This window comes from Anarrhichthys ocellatus, unplaced genomic scaffold, assembly GCF_004355925.1.
Source record: "Anarrhichthys ocellatus isolate YVR2014 unplaced genomic scaffold, GSC_Weel_1.0 scaffold45, whole genome shotgun sequence".
Lineage (NCBI taxonomy): Eukaryota > Metazoa > Chordata > Actinopteri > Perciformes > Anarhichadidae > Anarrhichthys > Anarrhichthys ocellatus.
In genome coordinates, this window is record NW_022280075.1 from 3,112,229 (window position 1) to 3,126,066 (window position 13,838).

Sequence of the window (13,838 nt, forward strand, 5' to 3'; positions counted from 1 at the left end):
CCCCCCCCCCCCCCCCCCCCCCCCCTTCCCCCACTCACAAACACACACCTCCATCCCCATCAAAGCCTCCCTTTAATGGGAAGGCGTTCAACATCACAAGGCACAGAAAACGTTTCTTCCATGAAAGTATAGCACACCTAAAATGGTATCAGCATTTCAGGGGAGTCCATCTATCATCCCTCTTTCATCCCTCTGTCAGTCTCTCCTCCTAAATAAACCAAATAAACCCATACATGCTGTATACGGGCATGGAATAAAATATGCAAGATATTAGTGAAATTGTCTGTCAACAGCAGGGTAGCGGCAGCAGCACATAACGAGAAATGCAATTTATTCCCTGGCACGTTGCTGCTCGGACAGGCAGATAATGAAAGGCATAGGTCATTGATGGTGACTTAAACCTGCAGCGGTGGTGTGAAATACATTACTAAACATCCACAGCATTACTTGGCCAGAGAGTGTAACCGTAAGGGGGGGGGGGGGAAATGATGCAAGGAACAGTTCCTCATCAAACAGGAATACAATTAGTCTTTGGACAGCTGGGGAGGGCCTCCTGCAAATCATATTATCCCTGATTATTGACATCTGAATAGCCATTACGGCTGCCCCGTGGGGAACCTGTGCTCTGGCAGCCTGAGGAGAAAAATGCAAAGCCTGTTGTCATTTTAATTTCTGAAGGCACACGTACTGTACATCCACTGCCAGCGTGGTGTCTGGAATGAGTCTGTCTCAGAACGGAAATGTGGTGCTGTGTTAATAAAACTTGAGAATACATTTACCCAGTCTGAAGGCATTAGACTGAGGAGCCATGAATATAAATAGATTGGATGCTGACAATGAGGCAATACATTGAAATTAAAGGTATGGAAATGCCGATGAATGTGTCGACAACTTTATTTTCAGTTTCAGTTCTTCAGCAAAAGAAAAGGGCAAAAAGTTTCCCTAAATGTTTTCTGTATTATTGAAGATGTCTATTAAAGGAGCTGTATTTTACATTGAGAACATTAATTTAGCAGTAAACTATTTTCTATGTAAAGATGCAGTGGAGTAATTTCTTCCTGAATCTCTTTCGTCTTTTCCCTGGAGTATCACCCCCTCCTCCGGCTCCATATTTGTTTATTTCTTTATCTACAATGGCCCTGCATTAATACACCGTCGTACAACAGTAAAGTTTCAGAAGTAAAAATAAACTTAGCAGCAAGTGACCAATAAACGTTCACTCTCATGCGAACAATGTAAAAGGTTGTGCCAACATTTTGACAGGTTTAGTGCTCCAACCTGCAACACTACACACGTTGATGCCAAATGCCGTGCTTCCTATTTTTGTCCATTTGATCTCCTGTACACTGCTGGCCTGGGGTCGAAATATGAATGTTTTAAACATTGTATCTGCAGCACTTAGTGTTTCAGTCAGAGAGATGAATGAGTTCTCTGGGTCTTGTCAGCTGTGATGTTTTTCATTGAGAGCAAGATGGCGATCTAAATTAAGTACATGAAACAACCCAACACCCCTTTTTCTTCCTCTCGTTAGCCTGCTGCAATATTCAAACCAAAACAGAGGACGGTGATTGGCTGCCACGTCCAAATGTACTTAAATCCTTGCATTTTTGACAGCCTTCATTAAACAACCATCTGCCTTGAGGGAGTGAAGGAATCAACGTGTTTGTGAGTTCTTGAATTAAAGGCTAGGCGAGTTTATTTGTATAGCACCTTTCAGCAATAAGGGAATTCAAAGTGCTTACCATAAAACAAAAAGGCATTAAGAAAAGATGGAAAAGAAACACGACGCAATATAAAAAAGACAAACATAAATTGGATTTCAGTCAAATGGGAGATGAAAATAATCTAAAATAGAATAATTAGGTATATGAGCTATATAGTCACATGCATATATACGTCAATCAGGTTATCCGTTAATGTGTTGTGAGAGTAGTACCGGCTGGGCAATAACACATCTCAAGAACAGCCATGACAGGCTACGTTTATTTTACACAAAGCAAACAGTGCAGGTGATTTGTAGAGAAGACAACAGATGGGTTACATTGTCTGCTGGTATTAAGGCTGTTAAGTGTGCATCCGTTAGAGCATAAACACCTATTGTTCTGGCGTTGTGCATAAGCCAACCAAAACAATCAGAAAAAAGACATTCAGTAATGTTTCTCCCTTTTGGTATCAAAGTCGTATGTGTGTTGGGCGGTGTGAATCCAACCACAGTAGATCTGGTGAGAGCCAACCAACTATAAACTTGACTTCAGTTAAGGTTTTAACAACTTTCAAATGAAGTTGTGCACGTAACCAAAGCTTAATGTTTTCGGCCCTCATACTCAAGTCTGTTAATCCTGTCCTTCAGTCTGTATCTTCACAAATGCTCAAGAAGTGTTGTTCTACTGCCTTTTTTCTCACAACAAATTTGTGTGCGGATGATGTCAGCTTTGCTTCTGTCTCTCCACATTTCAGCAGGGGACCATCCATACGAGTGCGAGTTCTGCGGGAGCTGCTTCCGAGATGAGAGCACGCTGAAGGGCCACAAGCGCATCCACACCGGGGAGAAGCCCTACGAATGTAACGGCTGTGGGAAGAAGTTCAGCCTCAAGCACCAGCTGGAAACCCACTACCGTGTGCACACAGGTACTGTGATCAAAATAGGTCCAGCCGACAAAGAGGCTGTTTGAACAGAAAGACGCTGCATTTAATTTATGTTGATGATCAAAGGATTGGGAACTGTTTGTGGGGATTTATGTGCTGGAACTATTTCTTGATTTACAACGGTTTATCCTTCTGCCAAGAGTATCTCTTGCAGCATCTAAAGCTCTAGCACAGGTTGCCAGATATGGTCTGTGAGCAGAAGTTTTGGTCTCTGTGCAGGCACAATGGGATCAGACCTGCCAAGACCGTTACCCAGTATAACTCCCTCTAAAATACCAATCCTTCATCAAACAAGCAAGATTCAATGTTGATTAGCGAGCTTTAGAGGAGTTGGCAGCTGTTTTCCCCTGCTTGCAGTTTGTATGCTAAGCTAACAACTTGGAACTATTTCTGGGACCGTTTAAACACATTTTGTTTAAAATATATACAGTATCATAAACACTTTGTATCAGTGACACGTCATCCCATTCTTCCACTTTTTCCGTAATTTGAAATGAGTGCAACATTATATCCCATTGCCACTCATAATAAGACGGTGTTGAAATATATCGATGCAGCTTTTGGTGCCTGGGAAAGGACCCTGTTGTAGGAAATCCACGTTGCAAGGCACAAACCAGACCAGATGAATATCTTTGTTGCTGTGATACAGTAGATGAATGTCTCCGAAGACTTTGTATTGATCCCAGTATATTTAGAGCCCCATAAAGATGTTGACACAGTGATAAGCTGGTCGCCCTGGAGAATGAGTGCACGCTACGTAGCAGACTGAGTGAGGATATCATGAGTGCTCACCAGGATGGCACACAGCCAAAGCTTTATGCTTCCTCACCATCTCTTTTTCTCTAACACACACACACACACACACACACACAACACACACACATGCAGCAGCAGCACACTCCCATCTCCCATTCAATAAGCCAGCTGTTAAGCCACACTATCAAGGCAGCCTGTCCAATAATTGGCTCCCCCCATCCACCCTTTCCCCTTTTGTGTGGGGGAGGGGGCTTTGCGTTAAGCCGGAGAGCAACAGCAGATAACAAGAGCAAGTGACAAGCTCACAGTCAAAGGCCACATCTCACAAAAGGGAGCTGCTTGATGAATCATCGACATTGGCAACCTAAACCCCCCCCCCCCCCCCAAACCCACCCACCCCTCCCACACCCCACCGCGACCGCCCCCTTCTTTCCACACATCCCAAATGCCAATGGCGGATCAATACCTGGGCCTCATTTGCAATTCATTATTAGCTAGTTATTTGAGGCGACCGTGTTTACAGTCTGGTTATCGATATCAACGTAATGCAGGTGTCCACACTGCTGCAGAGCAACGGGTGACGATTTGCGACACTGTATTTGTGCTTGTTGGCCGAATGACGCAGGGACCCTAACCCCCACGGAGGTCAAGGTTAACCAGGGCTCCAAAAGGACAGGCAGAGAACGAGCAGCGTAGGCACGAGGCCACACGTTTTTGCCAGCACACATGTGCGAGGCTCCAGCTTGAAGGGTGACAGCGAGCGCTGGGCTAGATCACATCCGACAGCTCATTTCAAATGCCATTGGTAAAGGTCAGCATTTACATGTCTAATTTGCGTCTGCCGGCATGAGCATTGGTGGATTATTCCCTGCCATCACTCAAATCATTAGCACATTTAGGATGGCTGCTGTTGCTGAATTGAAATGTGCTTCTTGAATATAAGCAGCCCTCCCACAGAAAGAGAGCGGCCACACACTTTGATTTATGACACCTTCAGGACTTCTCCATGGATTGAGCTGTATTTTGTGTAATGTACCAGATTGGTTAAATGTGGGTTATAAAAGAAATAGACATTTAAACATCACACATTCCTGTAATTTTTGCCCAGTTAGATCTTATCTTTAGTTTATATCCCAGTCTGTTTAGGTATTGTCACAATTAAAACTTAACTAATTTATTATGGTTCAGTTGTAATCATTATCTGTGCCAGGAAATAATGAGATTGGTCTTTTGTGAGTGTGCATGCGTGGGTGTCTCGCATACAGCTGCACCGTACTGCAAAATATTTTGGGGCTCATTCATGGCTGCTTGCTCAAGGACTTCTGGTGGTTGAGGTGACTAACACTTTCTCAATACATCTTTTATTTCCTGTTTGATATTGCCATTTATTGACACACCTGGTGAAGATATGCATTCTACTGGGTGCCCCTTTCCATTTTCCACTGCGTTTACCTTCACTTCTAACAGTTATGGTGCCATTATAGTCACCAAATGAATTGACCCTTCGCTAAGTCCTAACCTCCAACTCAGACTGGCGATTCATAGCGTAGCATTGGCCGGCTCTGACCAGCATCCGACAACTATCCGATTCTGCGTAGACTCTCATGCAATCGTCTCAGATCTTCTACATTTTCAGGCTGGTTTTGTGGATGTTGAGCTAGTCATGGTTTAGAAAATGTTACGTGTCTACGTAAAAACCTGTGGAGCTAACATTAGTACAGTGCTGAAGGTATACAAAATGTATCCAAATGCTGCTTTTGGCTTTTTTAAAACAGTGGGAAAAATACCTACAAGGGGTACCACAGGAACAGTGTTGTCTCTCTAGATCGCCAGATAATGAGGTGGTTGCTTCTATCTTCTATCTTTTTAAGCTGTTTTTGCTGCTGAGTCAGTTTAACACTATGGATTTATCCTTCAAACTGATATTGTAGACCCTTCTGTCTGCTTCTTTCCGAAAAATCGCTTTTTCATTTTTCCAAAATTCAGATTATATTCATGCAGGGAGTGCAGTTAGTGGCAGTGTGGGCTCCATGGTAGCTCTGACAGTTTGACGGGTTAGCAGCAGGGGGCGGGGCTCAATTAGTGAGATCTGCTAATATACTGACATTGTTACAACGAAGTCAGACAGGGCATAGAAACACAAGAACTCTAGATTAAAGTGAATCTCAGACCTTGAGAAGCAGTTGAAATGCTCAGACCTTTGGACTTGGAAGTTTACATGAACACAATATAATTATGTATTTGCATAGATGTTATCTGCATTCCAATGTCATAATTCCCTAGTGTTGTCTTTTGATGGTTTTTCAAAAGAAGAGCTAAGGATATTCTCTGCATGGTTTTAGAAGCAGCGGCTGCCACATTTGATAGTTGCACATTATATTTAATAGCAGGACATCTCTTTTTCATTCTCTTCTGCTGCACGGCATGATGTGAAAAGAAAGCCTTGCACGGTTCCAAAATCCCAGAACATTGGTGTCTTTTTAATAAAGGCAGAATTGATAACAACTGAACACAAAGGATTTGTATCGCCCCAACCACAAGAGTAATTAGAAGATCATTTGGTAGCTGCTCGAGGGGTAGTTTAATGGACCTGACTGGCACTGTGTTGATACTGTCTCTCAGAGGTGAACAAGCCACTACTGTTCATGCTTTTATTCGTCTTTCTCTTCTTGAGTTGTGCCAATTATTGGGGGCAGTTGGAATGACCAAAAAGAGTTAGTGTGGTCTTTTACTGCTGCAGACTGCTGTTAAGGAGACAGTTTGGGATTCCACTCTTGGGTTTTGGCTTGTCACTTGCTATGTGCACAGTCCAATTATCATAACAACATCCAAATTTCTTGTGGGCCAGCAGGGGGAAATCTGTGGTCTCTAAATTTGTAGTAATGGGACATCCTTCTCTCCTGAAGCCCTGACATAGAGTTTTTAGTTGTTTTTTTTTACTTCTCACACAACAGGTTTCATATGCTGCAGTCTTAACTGTCAGTATATGTGTAGACAACATTTTGCCATTAAAGGATTTTCCGTTTTTATTACACAGTGGTTCTTATTTATGTAGATTTGGCCAGCATTCCTATCAGCAATAAAAGCATCAGTCGCTGAGTTAATTACTACAATTACTAAAAATAAGTCTGACAGTCGGACAACAAACAGGTTAGCTGGTTTGACAGAAAACTAAAGCGCACCATACTTACGGTGCACACAGTTGTCCTGTGCAATAAGGGGTTGTTGCCAGCATTTTGGCACCCACTTTTACCTCCAAAAAAAGGGGTTTGGATAATCTGGCCAAACTGTTGGTTTGTCTGATAGTTTGCTCGTGTTTCTTGCCCCCTCAGACTCCGTTGTAGCGATGTGTGTACCCTTCTGCAATCACCCCTCACTGAGCACATTATCATAACTGACAGGAGTGATGGGCGAAACCACAAAAACAAGAGCTAAAGTTGTAATTATACTGCAAATGGCCACAGCAATTTGGCTGTCAAGGCATAGAAGATCCACAATATGCTTTTATGCAAACTGTAATATTACATTTCTGGTACGGGGCCTTCATAATGATGCAGTTTTTACCACACCTCTTCTTCCAGTTCACCATTTGAGGAACAGCAAGGGCTTTATTAGTATTGGTAGATATGAGTGAATTTTCACATTGCATTTAAATAATGTGAAAGGTTTTGGGGTGTGAATGACAAACGGTGCTGTGTTTATCAGAACACTTCACAGACTAATACATCCTTTCCTTGACTTTCAATTGATTTTGATATCAAATGCATTTGTTTCCTGATGAAGAGGCACATCACAATGTCTCAACAGTGGCATAATACTGTCACTGAATTGCACTTTGGCTAACATAATTGTTGTCTTCCACCCGCCCTTATCATCCTTAGGTGAGAAGCCATTCGAGTGCAAGCTTTGCCACCAGCGATCCAGGGACTACTCGGCCATGATCAAGCACCTGCGCACCCACAACGGCGCCTCACCCTACCAATGCACCATCTGCCTGGATTACTGCCCCAGCCTGTCAGCCATGCAGAAGCACATGAAAGGCCACAAGCCCGAAGACGTCCCCCCAGACTGGCGCATTGAGAAGACCTACCTGTACCTCTGCTATGTCTGAGGCCGGGAGAGTCAACGAAGAGAGAGGGGGAGAGTACGTGTGAGGGTGGGGGCGGGGTTGAGAGGTAAGGGGAATGTAATTGAGCGGATAAGGAGGCTATAGTGAGAGTGTTGACGATTTAGGAATGTCAACGGCAAGAGACCCGAAAGCAAGAAGGTTTGTGTTCTCTTTTTACTTTTCATGCAAAGGCGGCGCCGACCGACGGGGTTAAAGGGTGGTGATAGTGGGACAAAAGTGCTAAGAAGAGATAGACTTGGACACGGAGAGAGATTCTCCACCATAGTTCGGATTCACCGGGTCATTCACTACATCTGCAACTGTGTTATTGTTTCAGGTCATTTCGGGCAGCGCCACAAAGCGAGCGAGCTGCAAGGAAGTGACTTTTTAGATGCTGCTGCGAGTGAGAAAGCAGATTCTCAAGGGCTATCTGAACCTGCACATCCTTGCCATCACTCCATTTTGGGGAATTTATTTTTTTTTGTTCTATTTTGACATGGTTTGTTTGCCTTCGCCCTGCTTAGTCATACTAGTTTGGATCACATGAACAATATGCGAATATGAACTTAGGCCCCCAGTTTATCATGTCACGGTTTGGTTTCCCAGTATTGGAAAACTGCTGGCTTTCAGAAGCCAAAATCCTTCTCCACAAACCTTGATGCTGTGGTAGTTATGAACCACAACAAAGTTATCTTGGAGGAGGACTGAGAAATATTTTCCAGCAGTTTCACCTCCCCAAACAAAGTGCAGAGTTTGAATAAACTGCTTTGGGCGAACATGCTCCAAATTCTTTCCATCCCCAATGGGAGATTTATCTGTTTTGCAACTTCCTGTCCTTTCTACCTGCGCATGTAGACACAGATCGTCCCCGTTTTTCACAGAAATCTGCCAGTATCACCTGTTCATACATGAGATCCCTCCGATCCCAGTGGTGGCAGTGAGATAGCCCCTGAGAATCTGCAGCGGAGCCAGTAGACGTATGCAGCAGATGAAACAGTTGAACTGGATGAATGGGAGCACTAAAATACTAAAATACTGCAAACCAAGCACCTGTTTGGTTGTTGTTTGGGGGGGGGGGGGTAGCGCTGCTTTTATGTTGGAAGTCTCCCCGGTTTTCTCAGCAGTCTTCCTGGATCTCGCTCAGATGAGGGCTGGGGATGGTCGAGTCACCACTGGCCACCTGCGATTCTCCCCAGAGAGCCAACTTCACTTTTCAATCTTCTATATTTTTTTAGCTCCGCATTATAGTTTATCGTGGCTTGATTGCACAGGTAAAACAAATTACGACAACAGTCTCTGTTTGATGTCTGCAAGTTATACATTTTTTCCATTAAATCATAACTGGCTATTACAGTATGCCACATTAAACCCAGCATATCCACCTACTCAGCAATAGATAACTGGACTGCTTATATCCATGTACATTTAACCAGACGACTGTCATTATCTCGCACTAATGATGAACTACACAAACTGACACATAAACAGTAACACTTTGTAACACCACAACAGATCTGTCCATTCACCACAGTGATGGGAAATAAAATGGGAAAAGGCTGCTTTCCGTGGGAGTCCTGTGACTTCGACTGCTCGTTGTGAATGTTGAAGAGGGGCTGGGAATGCCGTAGCTGCACACCTTTACGTTTGACAATGGTGGTGTGGCAGTTTGAAGTTTGTTACATGGTATCAAAACATGAATGTGAATGACTGTGAGCCGGGTTCGCACTAGACTGGTGTCAAAATGCATAGCAGCCTAATGCCGCCTTTCAATGGAAGTCGGGATCTTATAATTCCCACCTTGGAGGTTATTTCTCCCCATGCCTTCCGCTGGTTCAAATTTTCTCCATCCGACATTGGATGCGGTTCCCCCTTGCAGCATGCATTAGCTCGCAGCTGTAAATGCTATTTTACATTTGAAAATGAACATGTGTGATCGTTCACCGTCAGGTGTTGTGATAAGATAAGACAAAAATGATCTGACAGAAGGGCTGGAGCAGATCACATTATCAAGCCTGTGAGGTCTTCAAATTCAAACTTGAATGTATACTGATAAAAAGCGGAATTACGAACTGGGCAAAGCGGGTGGATTTATTTTTGAGAATATGCCCCACTGGAGTAGAGCGTCAGCTGAAATCAGGACCTAAAGGCGAGTTTTGCATTATCTATATTTTGTTAAAATGGTGCATATATTCCCAATGTTGACATGACTGCATCTTGAAAGAAGCTCTGCGTATACAGCCCGTAACTGAAAGGCTTCTTTTTGTTGAGAAGAAGGTGGGAATTTCCGACGTCTTCTCTGAAAACGCAGCATTAGACCTGAATGACTGACGCAGCCGCAGGTATTACGATTGAACCTACGGCTTTAATGAGCATCGCTGCATGTCGCAGCGTTACCGGGGTGATCACCTATTCAAATAGCCAGTGGAAAAAGGGGAAAATCACTGATAGGACGAGACACTGCCCAGCAGTAAGACGGCAGAATAAATCAACCCGCTCTCTGTGGTTTTGGCCCTGCGCTTCGTCTCTCTCGTCTTCTGTTGTTGTTGTTGATGTTGTTGCTGTTGTTGTTGTTACTGTTGACCTTGAGTTTGAGCTCAACACATCGTACTTGAATTACTTCGTTTTGTGACCTCATGTTGCTTGTGTATTTTAATTTCCCCTTTTTGTTTCGTTTGTACACTTTTGTGTGTGTTCATGAGTGTACGTCGAAAAGATGCATTGCACGATATGATGAAGCAATGTGTACGCAGAAAAAATAAGTGCCACGGTGAAGAGATTTTTGTTTTTGTATATTTCTTTGTGCATTACTTGTTACCAAACTTGGTATTATTAACCCCGCTTGTTAAAGAGACGGAAGGTTTCGTCATTTGTTATAAAAGCTACCTCTAAGTTGTTTTCATTTGTTAGCAAAAGCAAATTTGTTTGTGTTTGTGTTTTGCATTATTTGATCATTGCTACTTCATCTCATGCTTTTATTTTTTTCTTGATTGATTTATGATTGTCTGTGTTTTAAGCAAAATGTATATAAAAGCTTAAGAGATAACAAAAGTAGAGGTTGATAGGATGTGGAAAGTAATTCAAATGGATGTTTATTCTCCTCTTATAGTCCCCCCCCCCCCCACACCTCCAACCACAGAAGAGCAGAGAAAGAAAAAAAGAAAAAGCAATTTTGAAGCCTTAAGTGATGAGTAAGAGGGATGCGGCAGATAAGAGGAAGTACTATTGCTGTTAAGAGGGTTTAAAAACAAGAATTAAAACTTGAAAATATGTGAATAGAAGTGTAGTTTTGTAATGTGAAAAAAAAAAAAAAAAAGGTTCATCAAAAATGCTGAACCGCCCAGGACAGGTCATATTTGCAGTGATGCAGAGTGCGTTGGACAATTGGAACTGCAAGTGGTAATCAAAACAGAAAAAACAGAAGGTTAAAAATAGAGATTGTCTCGGCTGACAAGCTCTCTTGAGAAATGAGCGTATTCCTGAACAAGAGCCAACAGAGGCAATTTGATATTAAAAATTGTGATATTTTTGTATTCAGTGTCGGTCCTTTTTCCATTTGTGGAGGGTTACAGCAGGGCACAAATATTTGTATTTCTTTTTTTTTTTTACCTGTTTTTTTTCTCTCTGGGTGTGAATCATTTTTGCCTTGCTCCTCTTTGATATTGTTGGACAAAAAACATGTGTGAACATATTGTAATAATAAGTGTTGCTTTCTGGATGTCAATTGCATTGTAGGTGAAGGACTAAATCTATCCGCCACAAATTTTACGATTGTGTCTGTATGTGACGAAGTTAAAAAAAAAAAAAAAAGAAAAAAAAAAAAAAAAAAGGATTATAAAATACGGGACGGCAGGGAGGCGCTGCCAAACCGACCAATTAGTACTTGTAATTTACAACTTTTCAATCAAACTTGACTGTCAACATGTCTTTTGTTTTGTTTTTGTATTTGAAAAAGAAGAAGGGATGGCATGTCCCGTGGTGTCTTGCCATTTTATTCTCAAACACTGTGAGCTGAGGGGCTTTTTCACCCTCATATAATATCCACCCACTATAATATACCCAGTCACGGCTCAGTCTGAACCACCACAATGCAAGACCTGATCAGTCACATTATTCCTGTCATCGTCCTCTGAATGTTTTCTACTTTTTCGTGCGGGTGAAAGAGTGTGTAACTATGTGTGCGTGCGTGCGTGCGTGCGTGTGTATTAGTGGAAAAATGCACTAATTTCAGATCAGATACAAAATACAATGATACTCTATGCCACTTTTTTTCTCTATGTTGGAAAAAATATATATATACATTGGCATCGATATAGTTCTTCCCTCAGTGTTCCTCCGATGTTTCTGTACTATCTTTGTGCCTAAAAATGGAGTTTGTTCAACAAAAATATCCATCTATATCTGCTTAGTTTCCGTATTTTCAGAAGAAAATTAAAATGGTGTCTCCAGCACCCTAGGGATGTCATGACGAAAATTACCTGATTTTTATTTTATTTTTTTTAAATCCTGAATAGAACAGGGCATCCTTTTTAAGGACTGCAATAAACCCTTAAATGTTATTGAAATAGCAACTGCGATTCTGCATTCTATTATTTTCTCAGGCCGTACGCTGTGTTTGGCGCCCAAAAGCATTTATTTAGCGACACATAAAGAAATTTATCGGAAACCGGACCGGCTGCAAGACTTTCAAAGACTGTCGGGACAAAATCTGCTCCATGAAATAGTTTTTCTGAAAGCAAACTAAGCCCAGGTCTGGTTCTGCACTTAGAGTGTCCATTCTATTTGTTTGTCAGCAACAGGTTTGCTGATGAGAACTTTGTACTTCTCTTGAAACGTAAAAGAAAGAAAGAACCTCCATTTGGGTAGGTTGGCACTAGGGTATTCCCCTTCTGCTTTGCTTCAGTTTTTTTTAAAGTACTCTTTTCTTTTCTACAAAATGCATTGAGAAGGGGATGTTAAATTTGTCAGAGAAGAATCATGGCATCCCTGGAGCTGGCACTTTGTGTTTTGGTGTGGTGTTTCTAGAACAAAGTAGCCATTTCATGCAGTGTTGCAATGCATGTGCCATCGAGGTCTAGACTAAAAACTGTTTTGAGTAACAAAGCACCAAGACATTGTATTTTTTTATATTAGCACTGAGGACCAATTGCCCTGTCGGACCAAGCATAACAAAGCTTTTTATGTAACAAAGCTTTTCTCCCTCTCTTTCCCTGGCTTGTCTGTGCTACTTCTCTCCTCCATTGTTGTGACAGCACAAGTGCCAGTCAAGTTGCTCTGTATTAAGAAAATAGTGTTTTTATTATGATTTGAATTGTTATAGTTTTTGTCTACCTCAGCACCTAATCTTAGCCTAATCTCAGAAGGTGCCCAATTATTATTTTTTATTTTCTTTATTTTGTTCTCTTATTGTTGTCAGTTGTATAATTTTTTTGAAATTTGCATTAGAGCTTTGCAAAGGTCCTTTGTCTTTTCCAGCGACAACGTGCTATTTTTTTCCGTGGCAGTACGTTTCCTGTTGAGCTGTGCCACCAATCTATAGCCACCGTCTGTTGATATAGAGGTTGTTCTTTTTTGTTTTGTTTTTCCATGTAGAGTCAGGCACCTCTTTGTAACATGTCAGTGTTCTCTGAGTGTGAAAAAATAAATAAAAAGGAAAATAAAAGATTTAATGCTGCAGGTTCTCTTCTCCATGTTGTCACTAAAGTCAATGTTGTGCCTTTGATAGTGAAAATAAAAGAATTTTTTTTTTTTTACATCCTAACAGTAGATTGTTTTTTGTAGTGTAATTTTTTTGTATTTTTATTTATGAGTCTCATAATAAAAATCAAACCATGATGTTCAGTTGTATACTTTCAATCTGCGGTTAGAACAAAATAAAAAATGGACTTCATGTTGTCTGTCGTAGCCCTGTTTCTGGCTCGCTATTTGTTTTTCCTGAATGCTTTAAAGAACAGAAGGTGACATTAGGATCGAACACAAAATAATCACTTTGGAGCAGCGAGTGTTTGATCTGCTCTTTAATAATAACCAGCATAATGCCTTTTAACCTGGCATTTTTCTCCATCCACCATCAGGCCAAACTCTCCACATGCTCCGCAGATGATGAACCCTACAAACACAAAGGCATGGTTTAAAAAGCTGATGGATGGGCGCAAGAAAAGATTGACCGTAGCTTGGTCAGTGCTCCTCTGCATCTGACACAACGAGCTCTAAGGCACTCTGTGTGTAAGACACACCGGGCTTGCAACATCCATCCAAGACACGTCTTAAACTGACGTTAGAGTGGTACGTAGAGCCTCATAGTTTAGGAACACTGACCAAGCTGCGGTAT

The 13,838-nt window shown here is 41.9% G+C and overlaps 1 protein-coding gene across 3 annotated transcripts in view; it reads left to right on the forward strand.

Moving 5' to 3' along the window:
* Positions 1-13,397, forward strand: part of zbtb16a (zinc finger and BTB domain containing 16a) — a 163,478-nt gene extending 150,081 nt beyond the window's left edge. For all 3 annotated transcript variants that reach the window (XM_031868968.1, XM_031868966.1, XM_031868967.1), the window contains exons 6-7: positions 2,458-2,628; positions 7,284-13,397. In XM_031868968.1, coding sequence (XP_031724828.1) covers positions 2,458-2,628; positions 7,284-7,513 — 401 coding nt within the window. In that variant the 3' untranslated portion in view covers positions 7,514-13,397. The remainder of the gene's footprint in view (positions 1-2,457; positions 2,629-7,283) is intronic.
* The last annotated feature ends 441 nt before the right edge of the window (positions 13,398-13,838 follow it).